The sequence below is a fragment of the Protopterus annectens genome, chromosome 5.part0, assembly GCF_019279795.1.
Source record: "Protopterus annectens isolate FY-2018-M chromosome 5.part0, PAN1.0, whole genome shotgun sequence".
Lineage (NCBI taxonomy): Eukaryota > Metazoa > Chordata > Ceratodontiformes > Protopteridae > Protopterus > Protopterus annectens.
The window spans coordinates 455,152,472-455,170,838 of record NC_056735.1 but is presented as its reverse complement, the minus strand read 5'-3'; the positions used below and the strand labels follow the sequence as shown (position 1 = coordinate 455,170,838).

The following is an 18,367-nucleotide window of genomic DNA, read 5'->3' as shown; positions in this document are numbered from 1 at the left end:
CAGAAGTTGTGTAGCAGTTTTGAGAATGACTTCATAGTCATGTTTTTCAGAGTCATCAGAATACTGGTAAAGATCAAAAGTAATATAAAGTGTACTTAAAGTTGTAAAAATGAAAGCTATCTGCCTACCCTGATTACCTTTCATAGTTTGTGTTTTTTAAAGCTCCTTTGGAGAAAAGATCTATGGTTAGAATAATATAAGAATAGTTTTTGATTAATTCCCTTCTCTACATATCCAGCATGATGGTCATTCATGTCAGAGCATGAGGAAGAACCTCCCTCTGACCACCACCAGAGAAAATGGGTGATCAAGATGAGATTCAGGACTGCTAAGGACCACCTAGAAAGGGAGCAACTCTGCTGTTCTGCTAGTGTTGAGCACCTCAGAATATGACTCAGCAGACTTGCTGCTTTTGTCCAGCACAGGTTTAATAGCCATGCTGCTAATCCATCTCTGTAGGCTTCCGTGGATGACAGCTGACAATGGTGCACTTCTGACATTGTATAAGTGTATTGTGGAGGGTGAGAAGACATGGTCTTGCAACAATCATCTATTTCTGGCATGAACTAGTCTCTCAAAATGGGACATTCATGAAGGTCATATTGCCATCCTCTAAACAAAGGGGATGAAGCAGAGCTAGGAGTGCTGACACATGGTGATGCTGGATGCCAGTATCCTGTCTATCCTGCAAAGTAATACGCAACCTGGGCCTACAGGGCTCTCACTATGTCAGCTGTAGCTACCTGAGCCTTAAGGACTTTGTCACAGCCTTCACGTGGTTTACATACTATCTCAGTTGTCCTGTGCTGATGATCACAATGAAAGTAAAGCATCCAAGTAAAACATGGCTCTCAAATAAAGTTTTTTTGAATGCATTAAGTTCAGTTCTGTGAAACACTCATCATAAATAAAAGATATACTCATCATATCAGAAAAAGTATGGATTCATGGTAATTTTTAACATCCATTTTTTATGTTTATAACACAGCCTTTAAAATGCACAGCAGATTAGTTACACTGGCAATAAGATCATTTCACAAGGCCTCCCTAAGACACACTCCACTCATGTTTCAATTACACACCAAGACTGAATAATATAAAAATAACCAAAAATAAATGAAAAAGAAATGGAAAAAGAGGGAGTGAGCTAATACTCTGAAGGTATAAAACAGATGTATTCATCTATTGTTGTAGTATACATATATTTTACCCATTTATATCTTCAGCAATTTTTAATGTTTGGGTAGGTGATAAAACCAGAATATCAGGGTGAAAGAACCAGCTAAAGATTCCTTGGTTGTCATTACTGCAAAGTATCCCTTGTCTTCGAAGCATAATTCAGCTCATTTTAATATGGTACTCTGGTCAGTCTACAATAAAGGAACAAAAAAAAAATCCTCTGCTCCTCTGAACAGTAGCAAAGACAGTTAACTAACTCATTGCTACATTTGAAGAGCGAGACAGCCACTAACACACATATACACACATGCACACACATACAGGACATAGAATACCACTAGGCAGTTGATCATGGGGACCATAAGATGCCTGGCAATATACACCTTTAAGCATACTAACTTAAAATGTTCTTTCTACCCTTCATCCCGCTTACCTCCCTGATAAGACAGTGTACATTTGTGTCTATCCATGCAGTCAAAGACTACACTTAAAGGTAGCCAAAGCAGGACTTTGTCATGTAGGGGCAACTTATTCCATAGGCTGGGAATACATTATGCTAGGAACCTATCTCTCAATGAGTCTTGTTTAACTTCTGTTGCAGATTTAGGTCTCTGGTATGGGTGTTTATAGAGACACTGGTTTAGTGAAAAAATACAAGGTCAGATAGAAGTGTTTTTTTTGTGGCTGAAAAAGATAAACACATGTCACTGTGGGGCAGTGGACAGGCTACTGACAGGCTACTGAGCATAAGGAGAGATGTGTCAATCTTTCAGGATTGTTGAAGAACTCACCTTTAATTTTCTAGATTAGAAATCATTGGAGCCTCTTTAGTTGAGCAATATACTTAGATTTATACATACCAAAGGGGGCACTGTATTTGGTAATGGGTCTGAAAAGGGAAGAATACAGGTATAGGATGACTTCTTTGGCTCTTGAAGATATTCCCTTCATTATTAACAGGGTGGGATAGAAGAATTTCCTGACTATGGTGGAAACATGATGATAAAAAAGACAGAGTTTTCCACAGAAGTGCATAGTTCTCTTATGACAGTCTCTGTCTGAAGAGGGGTACCATTTATCACATATGAGGTGGTAGCAGCTTTTTTACTGAATGCTAGTATGCCACACTTTATGCATTGACTTTAGGCCATTCTAAGTACACCAGGTATGTGCATATTCAAAGCTTTGTTGTAACTACTTAGTTATCAGTGGTTCAGCAGATAACAGTACTCAGCTTGCAGTCAACAAATGCAGTCAACTATACTTCTGAGATATTGGCTTGAATGTTTGTAAAATAAATGCTAAACAGATGACAGGCTAGCATGGCTCTTTGTGGCACCTTGCTCATTACAATTCTACATTCAGAGAGTGTACCTGCAACTTTCGCAACCTGGGATCTTTTAGATAGCCAATTTACAATCCAGCAAACAATGTAGGGATTTATAATAAATTTGTCTAATTTTTCAGTTATTCCACCATGGCAAATAATATCAAAAACCATGGCCAGATCAAGGTAAAAAGTGTACCCAGAGTGACCACCACCACCACCTGCCTCTGTAACCATTTTAAAGAAGCTTATTAGGTTCTGGAGGTAATACCTGCCCTTCACAAAACCAAACTGAATGGGGTCTTGTTCCGTTAAGTGGTCAATGTCTGCATAAATGAGTTCTGCTAAGGTAAGTTCTACGGTTTTGCATATAAGGCTGAAGAGGCTAATCAGCCTATAATTACCTGGGTCTTTAGAGGGCAAACGCTTGCGTAGGAAAGTTATGGTGGCTGTTTTCTAGGCCTCAGACACAAACCTTGTAGCCAGGCTGAGGTTGAACAATATAAGTAGAGTCTCAGACAGCAGATATTTGGCACTGATAAAACTGCAAACTAGTTTGTTGCTTTGTACCATGGAAGCATTACATTTAGCCCTTGGCAAGTATTCTAAGACCTACTCCAAGATGATTGTAAGAGAAAAGTAAATTTTCAGGGATAGTGAGGATAGCAATGTGACTAGGTGGAATAAAGTCAGCACTAAATTTGTCTGAGAATATAATGACTACGTCTTTGACATCAGAATGTGTGATATTATTATGGATGAGCTCATTGAGTTGCTGGACATTATTTCTTAATTTTCTGACAGAGCTGAAGAAAGATTTGTAGTTTCCTTTGGTATCTCTGGCAACATTAAGTTCAAGTTCTACTTTATATTTTCTAAATGTGTTCTTACGTTCTTTGCTGGTATGTTCCAGTGTGGCATTGAGGTAAGGAAAAAGACATTTCTTGCAACTTTTCATTATTTGCTTCTTTTGTGTAAACTTTACTTACATGGGAGTCCTACTACAGAGGTTTATTCTTGAATTTACCATTATACTTTGGGTAGACTGGTGCTAATTGTCCATGCATATGTTTAGGTGCTGGTAAAAAGCTAGAGGTGAATGCATCAACCGTCCCATCTAGGTCTACTTATGGACTGCTGGGAATTTTCCATATGCCTTCTACAAATATTTAGGGAAGTAGGTTTGCAAGGGAGAAATCCCAAAGATGGTCTCATTTGCTGATAGTTTAGAATAACTCGGCCTGATGGAGAAGATGATGAATTTGTGGTTAGATTTAACCAGGGATGTGAGGATCCAATGTTGAATACAGGTGGGGGCTAGCTTAGTAAGGAAGATGTCAATGATGTTTATTAGAGCCTCTAGTGGATAGTTCTACAATTTGCTCCAATGCATTGATATTAACAAAGTCTAGGAAATAATAAGTACTGACTATTTTTGAGGTGTAAGAGTGTCAGTCATTGTTTGGGCAAGTGAAATCCCTTAGGAAAAAGGTAGTAGGTTTGATATTTAATGCCTTAGAAGTGTTAAGGTAATTTCCATGATATCTGCGGGACAATGATGGGTATCTATAGCTAGCAATAAAGTAATATTTATCTTTATAAAATGTAATTTGGTTCTTCAGGAGCACAGCATTAAGGTAATGGGTAATTTGATGTGAGGTAAGAGTGCTTCTAACAAAGACAGGAACCCCTATATTTACAAAGAACATGAAGGTATGATAGGTGATAAACCCTATTACAAACAAAGTGTTGTCACTGCACTGAAACCATAATTCAATAATTGCACAAATATGAATGTATTCGAGTTGGAGGAGAACTTAAACTTCTGGCATCATTCTATTTAGACTCATAGCGGTAAGTAGTGCCACCACAATGTTGCTCAAACGTAAATTTGAGTCTGTTATGTAGGAATGTCCAGTAGTGGAACTGTGCCAAAAAAGGCACTGTGGGGACAGCAAAGGTTTTATCTAGCATGTGAGGTGTAAGGTGTTCCAGGCAAAACAGGAAGTCTTATCTACCATCTTGTACCAAACTGATATATACAAATCCACTTAGAATAACAGAAAATATGTAGCCAACTGTTAAATCCAAGTATCTTCACTTGGCATCAAAGTGTCACTCTTGAAGAAAACAAGATATTGCTAAACACCAGTGTTCTTCCTGCCTAGAACACAGACTTGGTCATTTAAACAGCTGGACAACCACAGCCACCATCCAGGAATGTTTAATACTGGAGTTGGTCTGTCTGACTATATGTTTAGCTCTTGTCTCACAAAGAATGTTAGATTTGCACCAAGAGGCATAAAATATAATTTAAGCCTTGAGGTGAAAAATGACAGACAACTTGATTAATGGATTGCTGATAAACAGCTCAGCTGTAAATGGAATATTGTACAACTGTATTACAATGAATTAAAGAAAGGAAAATACAGCTAATGTTCATGCCTTAGAAACTATCATTACCAAAGATATAAAAAAATGCTTACTTGTCAGTATTCTAGATACAGAGTGAGTACTTGCTGAGACTTTGAATGGATTATTTTGCCACTGTTAAAAAAAAGAAGAAAATAATAAATATATGAAAAAATCCACTGATTATAACATTGCCATTTTTAAACAATGCATATTATTATGTCATATTAAACTATCATTTTAAGCACTAGCAAAATAATAGCATATAACATAATCCACCAGGTACAGACATATTTATACCTCTGTACCTGGTTAATTTTTGCAACACTTAATTTTAATTTTGGCTTATATTTGTTTAAAATTTTGCTTCTGAATTTACTCATACTATAGTTGTAGTGATCTTAGAACAATATCTGTTAAGGTTAAAAAAATGATTTGTTTGACATCATTAACACAAATGTTCTTCTTTGGTACATTTACATGGGTCTACTTTTAAAGCTCGAAGTTTTAAAACTTCAAATTTCTTATGGTCGAGACCATAAGACCAAAGTTTTGAAACTTCAAATCTTCAGTAAAAAAAAAATAAAAACAATTTTTTTACATTCTTGCAGGGGACCAAGCTCCCCTGCACCCCCCACACCCCCTGCCAATTAAATATACTAACTCCGAGATCGCACTACAGCAAGGAAAATGGTATATTTCCCATTCTGCACTGTATTGAGATTTCTATTTACACAGTTCAAAGTTTCAAAACTTTAATCTTATGGTCCCTACCGTAAGAAAGTCGAAGTTTTGAAACTTTGAGCTTTAAAACTAAATAGACCCCATTTACATACATAGTCCCTTTGCTATACTGAAACACACAGGCTTATCAAATCTCATGTAAATGAAGTAACAACAGACGAAAGCAGGCAAAGAAGGTGACATACCTCTCAACTTTGCAGAAGAAGAAATCTGGACAAAGGCTAAAATAATGGTGGGATGAAGGCCCCAAAATAGGGACAGATTCTAAATCTTGCTCTTATTAATTTACAACGTTGACAGAATAACAGGATTTATGTTGGCATGCATTTTCGAAAAGAGATGAAAGCTAAAACTCAAATATGTCTCATTATTTAATGACTTCAATCCTCAGTGATTTGCCAAAGAACTACAAATTTTATGAGGAACAGACCAGAAATGTGACATGAAAATCCAGATATTCTGCAAAAATCTGGACAGCTGAGAGGTATGGAAGGTGACTTGAGTTAAAAAAATTCTCTTTATGAAATGAGCAAAATGCTGGTGACAGCAGGAAGAATATATTTGCTAGACAGACCTAACCACTCCAACTTAAGTTAGTGTTAGTCTTCTAGGCCTGTTTTTTCAAAGTCCAAAGCAATAGGATTGCCCACAGTGAATTTTGTGTTCAATTTTTGGTTGATTTTTCTATAAATGTTTAGAATCCATCTCAACTTTTTAATCTTAATGTAGATGTTATGATCATACCTGGCACAGTGTGGACAATTCATATCTTAAAAGCACACAGAAAGCACATAACACTGTTCCTATAATTTCCACTTATATTATTCATAATAAAATCATTGAACCCTAAACTTTGTTTGCCTCATAATTTGTCAAGGGGAATAAAACAGCAAACATCAAACATCATTCAGAAAACATTAAATAAGCAATTTACATTATGCCACAATTAATACAGACTTCTTACTGGCTCTGAAATTTCAAACAGACCTGAGACTATTACTTATTAAATTCAATAAAAAGTTATGAATATAAGCAGAACACACTTACTTTATTTTGACAACTTACAAAAGTGAACATGCATATTCTTTACTGCCTTCTACAGCTGTATTCTGCCTGCTACCAATACATGTTATTTCAATGTAGTCCACTAGATGTCCTCCGGGTACACAAATGTAATATAATTGGCAGCAGTCAAGCTTGAAACTGTTACACATTAAAATGATTTCATGATTTTACTGGCAGGACAGTTCTCACACATTAAATAATGCAAAAGCACAACAAGTGCTACGCTTTGGTACTGACCATAATTTTAAATTCATGGCTATAAAGATCATTCATACTAATATTAGGGGTGGCGATGTTAGGAATATTACTGACTCTGTTAAACAAAGATGGATTTTGATGCTACAAACAGATAAACTACCAGGTCTCAATGGGGGCCACCTCCTTGAAACCTTTTCTTAAGGGACGTTCTTTGAAACACTGAAATGTCACTATGTTTTTATTTAGTCATAAATTTCTAATGATTTTTATACTATATAAATGTGCTTTTTACTAGGTATATGTGTTTAATTAAGTAGAGCTACTGACTGGATACTGAGTGCTTTAAATTGTGGAGTGATGTTGTTTTAGGTTAGTCTGATGAAGCGATCTATATGTTCATGAAAGCGCTTACTTTTTTCTTACAATAAAGTGTTTTGTTACCTGAAGCCTGGATATTTGATGACATTATTCTTATTTAGTTCTCACATCTGGTTGTTGGACCTCCCTGGAGTTTACTACGGACTGTCCACACTATGTTCTCACTCATTTTAATAAAAAAATGTTCTTGAAAGTTTTAATGAAAAAGAAATGGCACAAGTTAACAGATTAACTTCATCCTGATGTGATCTCGACCACCTTAAATTGTCATACAATTGCCAAAGATGATTACAGTGAAAGAAGCAAACTGCAACATTTTGGTCTTGCTTAAAAAAAATGACAGTCTCTTGCAAACATGCATTTGCAAGGCTGAATTAGTAAAGACTTCAGATCCTGTAAATCACTAGCCTCTGTTTCTGTAGTTTGCACAGGTGAAGAAGTACCCCATTCAGATGCACAAAGATTAGCTTATTAATTGTGAAAGTTTTAATTTTTTTTCTGGTAGTTCCTGCCATAATACTTTACTTGCTGTTAAAATCACCTACAGGATGGGGGCTGGAGGCGCAAATGATTTTTGTGCATCCCAGTATCCACATGCAGCTACCATATATTTGTAGCTTTATCTATTTTAGCAGGTATTGCACAGGCACTAGATTTTTGCTAGCTGAATAAGGCGCCGCTGTACTGGGTAACGTGACTCACTTTGTTGGAATTCTCCATCTCAAAAGGTGATTAACTTAGTATTTTATGGTTGATGCTTATAATATGAACACAACTTGTGGGCAGACGTGTTTGACATTTTGTACCTTCTTTCAATTATTACATTTGGTGCAAAACTCAAATTTAAAGCTGCTCAGATCTGATCTCACCAACAGGTGAATCTTCTGTAATATGTGCTGTTGCCAGATGATGTTGCCTGCTTTGGTAAGCGTCACCAGATAACAGCTGTGCTCAAGTTTTTTTCAGCTAACAGTGTGTGTTGGTCAGTAAAGTGACTGACACTGCAGCCAGTTCCACTGCAGTATGATGGCTGTCATAGTACAGCAATCACAGTCATAGGTGACTCAATAGTAAGGCACACTGATGTCCCACTCACTAGGATGAATAAGGAGAAAGTTACCGTCAGCTGCCGGTCAGGTGCCAGGGTCTGCCACATAATGCACACAATTAGGTCACTCCACAACAGGTACAAATATGACTCTGTCATTGTCCATGTTGGTGTGAGTGACCTGAGACATACTTCCCTGGACTACATGAAAAGAGACATAGAGGAGCTCTCGGATCTTGTTGCCCAGGCAGGTATGACCCTAGCTCTGAGTAGCATCCTACTGTCTCCCAGAATGATACCACAGTAGAAGCAGAAAATGACTGACTTCAAAAATTGGCTAAGTTGCTGGTGTCATTCTAAGGGGATCCAGTATCTATCTGCCTGGGGTGACACGATCGACAGACCTCGAAGCTTTGCTAGAGATAGCCTGCACCTGTCACCCTAGAGTTCTGGATATTGGCCAAGGCTCTTGCCACCCATATAGTGCCTTTTTTAGGCAATGTCCTGAAGACAAAATTACCACCATAACAGCTACAAGCAAATGAAATCTGAGGGTTATGCTGCTCAACGCTAGAAGTCTAAATCTCAAAATACACTCGCTCAAAGCACTCCTTAAAATGGAGGACATCGACATCTGTGCAGTGACCGAGACCTGGTTCAATGCTCCGGAGAGCATCCCAGCACTACCAGGCTATAATTCATACCACACCTTTCAGCCCCTAAACCTGGAACGAAGCACTAAAGACAGTGGTGTCTCTATATTCATAAAGGATATGCACACCTCCAGACTAGTAGCCCAACATAACACATCCGAGATACTTCAGGTACAACTAACACTGCAATCCAGGTTGTAGCCTGCTATAGATCCCCCATCATGTCCCAAGACTCCCACTCCACATTCCTAAACACACTGGAAAATATTAGAGTACAGGCCAATACCTTTATACTGGGAGAATTTAACTACCCCTCCATTAACTGGGAAAATTAGTCATGTACCAACACACTTGCTCAACGTTTTCTGGAATTCATTAATTCTAACGCCCTGGACCAACTCATTCTTAACCCCATCAGGGGTAGAAACATCCTTGACCTGGTCATTACTAACATGGGCGACCATTGCTCTACACCAGTAATCAATTCCTCCCTAGTCAGATCTGACCACAAGCTAATCACTAAGGATATCCACATCCCACTCTCACCCCCCCGAAAGGAAACCACTGTAAAAAACTTCTCCAAAGCCAATTTTGGACTTCTAAAAACAGAGATGGCTAACTTCATGACAACCATGCAAATGGAAAATAGGTGCATGACTGAATCATACACCAATACACTGTATGAGGATATACACAACTGCATGGAACGGGCCATACCAAACAGAACTAAGATGCTCTCCTTCAAAAAAAGGAAGCCAATCTAGTGGCTCCCCCACCATAAACACACTCTACGATAGTAGGAAAAAAACTATTGCAGAAAAGGATGAAGTCCCAAGACTGGAAAAACTCCCTTGTCATCCTCAGCAAAAAACTGAGATCCATCATCAAATCCTCTAAAGCTAGCTAGGAAAGCAAAATTGCTGCAGATTCTAAATCCAACCACAAGGCATTCTATAGTTATGTCAAGAAACTACATGGCAATACTCTGATCTGCTCTAAGTTACAGCACAATGGCAATACATATACAGAACCAACTGATACTGGCAATATATTGGCCGACAGGTTCAGTGCGAAGTTTAGCCCCCTTTCACTCCCTAAAAGGCCCATCACAATACCTGAGGAATGCCAAGTCTCTATTATCATGGTTATACAGGTAAAAACCACACTGTCCAAAGCCAAGAATACAGCTTCCATGAGACCTGATAATATCCCTGGCTGTGTTCTACATGAATTACAAAGTGAACTGGCACTACACCAGAGTACCCTGTTTAATCACAGCCTCATTTCAGGCTTTGTTCCTACCGAATGACACACTGCTATGGTCATTCCACTCCACAAAGGAGGAGCGACTACAGATCTTGTGAACTACCATCCCATTAGCCTGATGAATCTGATATGTAAGGCTATGGAGTGCATCATCATGGACCTTATAAATAAGGACATAGGGAATCTCCAAACTCTGGACCCCATGCAGTTTGGGTTTGTGAAAGGTAGATAATGCCTGCTCAACCTGGTAGACTTCTTCGAGTCTGTCACCAGAGCTGTGGATGAGGACAAGGTAGTTCACACAGCCTACTTAGATCTTGCCAAGGCCTTCGACACCATCCCTCACTCAGGAATCATAGATAGACTCACTAAACTAGGCATAAATCTTTATGTCATAAGATGGGTTGCTAACTGGCTCACTGATGGAACCCACACTGTGAAAGTAGCAGACTCCAAATTTGACTACTGACCAGTTACAAGTGGTGTCCCACAAGGATCAGTCCTAGGACCTCTCCTGTTTGGTATCTACTTCTCTGAAGTTCAAGAAAAAACAAAGGGACTCTGGCTGACCAAGTTCACAGATGATTGCAAACTGGGAGCCATTACTTATTCTCCAACTGATGTAGACATTCTACAAAAAGGCTTCACTGACACCAATGACTGGTGCTAGAACCATGGCCTTAAGCTCAATGCCAAAAAGTGCATTGTCATTCTCTTTGGGAAAAATTCAGTGCCCATGAACTACCACATAGGCAGCAGTCCACTAAACACCGAAGGTGTGATAAGAGACCTGGTGACACAGGTTGACAGGAACCTCTCCTTTGATAACCACATTGCCACCATAGTCAGAAAGTCCTTCTATGTGGCACATCCCATTACAAAAGGTTTCTCATCCAGGAAGAAAGAGGCCATAATCCCTCTCTACTCATCCCTCATTAGACCTACTATAGAATACAACGCCTCATTTAGTATGTACCTCACTAGACACCTACAAAAACTGGAAAGGCCACAAAAATAGCTCACTAAGAGGATCTTAGGCCTTAGACACATGCCCTATATGGACAGACTAAAAAAAATTCCAGCTATACTCTGTCTCATCATCTACTTAGAGGCGATCTCTGCTTGACCTACAAAGCCATGTCTGACCTAGAGCTGCTATGGTACACCTAAAGAAATCCCAATCCTTCCATGCCACACACTCCAGGGACCTAAACCTCATTACCACAATAAACAGAACATGCTGGAGGGACAGGTTCCTAACCCATACACTTCCCATACTCTGGAACAAACTTCTCATTCATATCAAGCAAAGCAATTCAGTGGCCCTCTTTAAAATAAATCTTGACGAGTGGATGGGCAATAGGAAGTTCACCCCGAGGATCACTTCAGTGGCCTTGCTTGACAGGGGCACTGGGAACTAACTTTGGGTGGCATGATACCAGATAATCTTTTTGGGCTAGGCTTATATAGGCTCCAGCGCAGTTATGCTAGTACACACCTATGAACCTATGAACACAGCCTTGCAAAACTCTGCACACCTTGTACTACCAAATAATTCTCTGCAACTGCAAAGGCTGTACTTATATGTCAATGCAGCCGGCAGTTTTCAATTAGACAGTCTTTTATTAGCATTTCTTAATGCTGCAAAGATTTTGCCACTGCTGCTGTTTATTTGACAGTTCTCTGTATGGCCCTGCCCTGTGAAGCTCATTGATCAGATGTTGCACTTAGTCAGTAAGTTGCCCATGAGCTGATCACCTGACTGCTGATTTGCTCTAGAAAAACTCTCCTTTTCAAAATAACTTAATAGCTGGTATTAGGTGTCACTGCGGTGGTGGTGCTGTGGTAGTGCTGTTGCCTCACAGTAAGACGTTGTCCTGTTCGATTCTCAGCTAGAGTGTCTTCTGTGTGGATACATGCGTGAATGGGGAGTACCTTCATTGAAGGTTGTGCGTCAGAGCCGGCAACTCGGTACATAAAAATCTACTGCCAATCATTAGCGGACCGGAGTTCTGCTGTGGCGACCCCTAACCGGGGAAAGCCGAAAGACTCACACACACAGTAATTACTTTACTGTGCTCTAGAGCTAGAAAACAGTGAGAATAGATGGCAACCATGTTAACAGATATCTGTGTCCTCAGATGCAATCAAAAAAACTGCATCAAGATGAAGCTGCACTGATCCAGACATTTGTTTTCTATACCAGTATTCTTACCTGCAAAGGCCAACACTGGACTGACATCAATGAAGCACTGACATATCGTAGCAGAAAAATGCCAAATGTAAGGCTGGCATACATCTTCACAACCACGAGAAGCAGGTTTGTAAACTAACTAAAAAAAGATGTATTAAGTCATTCAAACAGTTTAACCATATATCACTATGGTTCCCCTTGACTTGATCGACACGCCAAAACACCGACGCTCAGAAGACCAAGTCCAGAAGACTGATGAGACAGATGCTCGACAAGGTGAAATACCGACAGCCGAAACACCGACATGGGCAACGTGTGAGTGCGACTCGGTAAGTGTGCGATAGTGAGGGATTTAGCATTAGGGAGCGAACAGGTAAGTGTGAGATATTGAGGGATTTAGGGTTAGGGTGCGGGAAAGGTGAGTGTGCAGTAGTGTCGGACTTAGGGTGCGGGTAAGGTAAGTGTGCGATAGTGACGGAGTTTAGGTTTAAGGTCTGGTTAAGTGAGTTAGGGTTAGGGTGCGGGTAGGGTAAGTGTGCGATAGTGACGGACTTTAGGTTTAGTGGCGGGTTAAGTGAGTTAGGGTTAGGGTGTGGGTAGGGTAAGTGTGCGATAGTGACGGACTTTAGGTTTAGTGGCGGGTTAAGTGAGTTAGGGTTAGGGTGCGGGTAGGGTAAGTGTGCGGTAGTGTCGGACCTTAGGGTTAGGGTTTGGGTTATGGTTAGTGCATGTATAGTTGTGTTTAATGTGTAGTTTACGTTTTGTGTGTCGGTGTTTTGTGTGTCGGTGTTATGGTGTTCGGTTTTGTGAGTGGTCGGTTTTGTGCGTTTTCGGTCTTTTGGTGTCGGTGTTTTGGGTGTCGGCTTTGTGGCGTGTCAGTGTTGTGATAGGGATCCATCACTATATATATGTCAATATTGCAGAATGAATCCCAGAAGAAACTAAATTCAATGTGACTTAAAAAAAAAAAGAGAGTAGGATAGATAGCTTTACTGTTAAAACTGTTCTCTCCTGAAAGATCTACACTTAACTCATTATAGCAGAGTGCGCCTCCATGCATTCATGCAGTTACCTCCTACTGATGCCTCTAGGAGTCAAATATTGCTTGTTCATATTTGCATTAATAATACAAAACCATCCTATATACAAGATATCACAAGATTTCATCTTAATGCATATATGGTGGCAAACATACTTGCATTGATATTTGATCTCTGTCTAATACAGCTATATAGATATTGTATATTATTTGTATACTTAAAATTTGTAATGAAATCATTGTCATATTTCTCTAAATATCTCAAAATTCAGGTAACACAGACAGAACTGCATAGTTTCATATGAAAGCTCACAGCAGTGTGAAGAAGGTCCTGCAGGTAGTATGCGTCATGCTTGAATGGTTACTGAGCTATCATAAACTGTTCATACAGCATTCCAGATTAATATTCAGTGACTTTATTTTGGCTTATAAAATTTCACTTTAAAGCATTGTACTGATTGAATACCACTAATGTAAAGATTAATTTACCCTGAATAGTTTGCCATTTACAGTTCTAGTAACACTTATGGTTCCAGATATATGAATATTTGAACTGTAAGGTGGTAACTTCATTTTTGTTAAAGACGTAAGCCACACCCACTAGCAGTTAAGAGTTCATACTCAGAAGAGCTGTACTGGAGGGAATGTGTTAAGGTGGTTTTGTTGAGTAGCTCACAGAACTCTACCTTACTTCACTGAGGATGACTGTAGCAGTGAATCATATCTTTTGTGCAGAATCCCAAACAATGATGGTAACTCCAGGACTCCAGGAGAAGAAGTGTAAGAGGATCCCTTGTAGTTTAGCCATACCAAAACCTGCCCTACTTCTAATCTGAGCTTCAGGCTTGTCATGTTTAGTGAAAGCACGGTCAGTAGTCCATAGTGTTGCCTCCAAACTGTCCTGAATGGCAAGATTCCTACAGCATATTGTACTGTAGAAGCAGACAAACTCTAGCAGAATGATGCAGAATGCTGCCTTGACACATTTTGCTGTACTTATAACATTAGGCAACACACTAACACATTACTAGCATTAGTTTTCTGGCATGCATACTGCTCTTTTCTTTGTGAAATTAGTAAAAAAAAACTGGTAAGTTTTCCTGAAAGAATGAACCACCTCATTTGTCTGCGACATACCTCTCAACTATACTGAACACTACCAAATTAACAGTGTCTCCCTGCAGAGATGACTACACATTGTGTTCCTTATTTGATGATGTATCATGTCATAGCAGTATTTTCTGTGTCATACTGAAAGGAGGCCTTGTGGAAAACAGTCCTAAAAAGACTAATTTTCTTAAAATTGAGCGCATTCCATTATGGTTTTACAAATTATTCCGTCCTATTAAAATGATAACAGATTTCCTGTATGAAGACCAAGTAAATGATCCAAAGAGTCTGCTGTCCAGCACTGCAGATGACCAACACAACAGTAACATTACCATTAAGTCGTGGGGACTCTGCCATCAAAGTAACATAATCTTTACTGTATCTCAAACTGCAACTGCAGTCCATAAGGAGTATGATGATTCAGTTCAGACATTATTTAATATCTACTGAGGTTTCCTTATGTGAAATTTTGCATAAATGATGAAGAGTCGTGTCTATGTAGTAGATGTTCAAGGAGAGGTCATTATAACAGTAAATCATAACATTTGGGTTTAACTCACCTTATGACACTTCTTTTCTAGCCAAAGTTTATCAAATTTTCCCTGTGAATAGCAATGGTGATTTCATGCCAGCATTCCACTGAACCTGGACCATAAACATGCAATACTGCAAGGATTTGTCTTTAGTTCTTCAAGCCCCTTCAAACCCCTCAAAGGGGTTCCTAAATATAGTAAGCCACTGTCCTTAGTATAAAGATAGTATTATACCTAGGAAATGCCAACGTATAACAGTCTGATAAACTATTATAATAAACATATACATCCTTCTTATTCAAATTGAGGGGGTAGCTTTACTGTTACAGTGACCTCGTCTCAAAGATCAACTGTTATGGTAAATATAGTTATAAACAGCTGTATTACCTTAGGAGGGTCATTATAACAATAAATCATAACATCTGGCTAGATTCCCAGGCAGTTTTATCATACCAATGGGAAGAGGACAGGTACAGAAGCATCAAATCCCGTCTTACCCTTGGACTATGTGATACACTTGTAGCATTTTGTTAGTGTGTGTGCAGCAGATCACAGAGGAGCTTCTAAAATATCTTCTGCAGTATTATTTCTGAAATAAACTAAAGTAGCTCCTGCACGTGTGCAGTGAGGTCTCCCTGTGCCTTGTGGACAATTACTGTACTTTTCGAAGTGAAAGGTAACACAATGGAACATCTCATCATCATCATCATCATCATTATCAACAACCTCCTTTTTCCTATTGTCTATATGGGGTCAGGGTATTGTCTCAACTGTCATCACTTTGTTCAGTGATGGTGACCTCTGTTTGGCATACAAAGCAATCTCAGACCCCGCCTTGATGGGACTGCTAGATATCTGCAAGTCAAGCTCCACATGAGTAACCCATGCACATGACCTCAACCTGGTCTGTGATATCAATAAGACTTGTTGGCAGGACAGATTTGTGTCCCAGAGACTCCCCCATCTGCAGAATATACTCCCTCTCCATGTCACGCAGAGTACCTCAATATTCCTTTTTAAGCACAACCTGGATAACTGGATGGGAAACAGAAAATACACCCCTGAGATTCCACCTGTGTCCCTGCTGGACAGGGGCTTTGGGTGCTGACTTATCTGAACATGGGCTAAACACTTGGCTAAGCTTAGAAGGACCTGAGGGTCAGTAGCCTAGTAACCTGCTATGATCGCCTCCAGCTTGCTCAAATGCTCTGCTTTTACTGCTCAGGTTTGTGTACCATACAGTAGTACTTGTCATACCACTGTTTTGTACACTTTACATTTTAGCTTCTTTGGCATTCTTCTGTCATACACTACACATTAACACTCTATGCCAGTTGGCTGCAGCCCCTCTAATGCTAGTTTTGACCTCCTCATTCAGAGTTCCCTTCTCCTTAACCACCTCTCCCAGAAACTTGAAGCTGTTAACCTGTTCCACTATTTTTTCTTCTATTTCATTTCTCAACTTCTTCTGATTTCTTCCATTTGCTGCCATTACAACTGTTTTATCAATACTTGTTTCATCCCATGTGCCTTCACTTTTGCATTCCATTCCCCTATCCTTTGCTGAAGTTTTTGCTCAGATTCTGCCTGTAATGCCATATTGTCTGCATACAGCAACTTTGTTGACCTGTCCTCTCTAATCAGTTTGCTAATGTAGTCCATCACCAGTATGAACAGCAGTGGGCTCAGGGTTGAACCTTCACTCCCACCCACTCCAACTGAGAACCCCTCTGTGAGGCCATATACTGTTAGCACTTGAGTCATTGGGTCCATGTACATTGCTTGCACCAGTTCTACCAATGTTTCTGGGACTTCCCAAATCAGCTTTCTTGGGATCATGCCATATGATTTTTCCATGTCTAGGAATGCCCATTTGGACTCTTTCCTCATCTCTAGCTTCTTCTCAACTATATGTTTCACTGCAAACATCAGGTCAGTTGTGCTGCATCTTGATCTGAATATGAACTGCTCATCTCCTATCTTACTTTCTACTAGTCTGCATATTCATTTGTCAATCACCCACTCCAGACCTTACTATACTGCCCAATTGTGAATGTCTCCTTTGTTCTTGAACAAAAGATGAGTGAACCAGCATGCATGCGCATCCAGAGATACACCAACTGAGTCCAAAATGAAAAAAGAAATAATTGGAAACCAGGGCAGAGTGAGCTAAAACCTCTAATAATTCCAAACAATTTTCCAGGTGCACAGAGTGAACTGAAGTCCTTTAATGATTCCAAGCAATTTAGATTTATGTGCATGAGGAAGCCCTCTGGGTGAAAGTTTTTACTTGTGTATCTGGAAATTGCTTGGAATCATTAAAGGATTTCAATTCACTCTGTGTACCTGGAAAATTGTTTGGAATCTGCACGTTTCCTTTACTTGATGGTTGTTTTCCCCCCTTCCTAACGATCGCATCACTTTAAAATTTCATTCAGTGTAAACAAACCTTTTTCCCCCCCTCTGTTTTTGATGTTACCTGTGATCGTTTTGCTGTACAGTTTGCCTTTAAAAAAAAAAAATTACTCTTCTGCTTGCTGGAAGATCTGACAATTCGCCCATCAGTCTGAGAGCAGTCTTCTGTTATTTACAGTAGAACACGTCCACTCTTCTGTTTTTCACCCAGTTTACGGCCACTCGCTAATTATGCACTCCCTTGTCATTATTTGCAATCAATCGCGCCCTTCTTCATGCATAAAATCAGCCTTGGCCACAAGCAGGAACTTGTTCATTTGTTGCTGCACATCCTTGTTTTCTGAAATGGAAGGTTCTGTTGCTATGGAGTTTAAAACATTGCTAACGTACAGCAAGAGCTGTCTTTTTGTGGGGAATTACAGAAAAATAACACCCGTAGACATCGGAGTACTTCTAGTTCGTGCTGCCTTCTTTAGTGGTTGAGTTTAATGAAAAACATGATTATTGGGGGCTAATAAAATTAGTGTAAATACAGAATTGTAATATCTATTTAAAAAAAATTAGGACAAAAGTGACACTGTACAAGGGCTGTGCTAATTTTGAAACAGAAGTACTGTTAAAATTCAAAGGGAAAATCCATTAGCTGCAGGTGCTTTATAATCTTTTTAGGGAAATAATATTAATTGATTCCTACTGCACCAATGTCACTTTTAGCTTTAAGAAACAAGAAGGACTTCAGAGAAAAAAGTTGGTATAAAAAAAAAAAAAGGAGAAAGTGGAACGCATTTTCATTTGTGCTGAATACC

General features: G+C 39.3%; 2 protein-coding genes across 3 annotated transcripts in view; both read right to left on the bottom strand.

The window, feature by feature from the left end:
• The window catches only part of LOC122802675 (cytidine and dCMP deaminase domain-containing protein 1-like), a 1,973,793-nt gene that overhangs the window by 581,487 nt on the left and 1,373,939 nt on the right, over window positions 1–18,367 (bottom strand). The window lies entirely within an intron of this gene.
• CDADC1 (cytidine and dCMP deaminase domain containing 1) overlaps window positions 1–18,367 on the bottom strand; it is a 371,753-nt gene that overhangs the window by 61,331 nt on the left and 292,055 nt on the right. For both annotated transcript variants that reach the window (XM_044072391.1, XM_044072392.1), the window contains exon 7: window positions 4,993–5,053. In XM_044072391.1, the coding sequence (XP_043928326.1) occupies window positions 4,993–5,053 (61 nt within the window). The remainder of the gene's footprint in view (window positions 1–4,992; window positions 5,054–18,367) is intronic.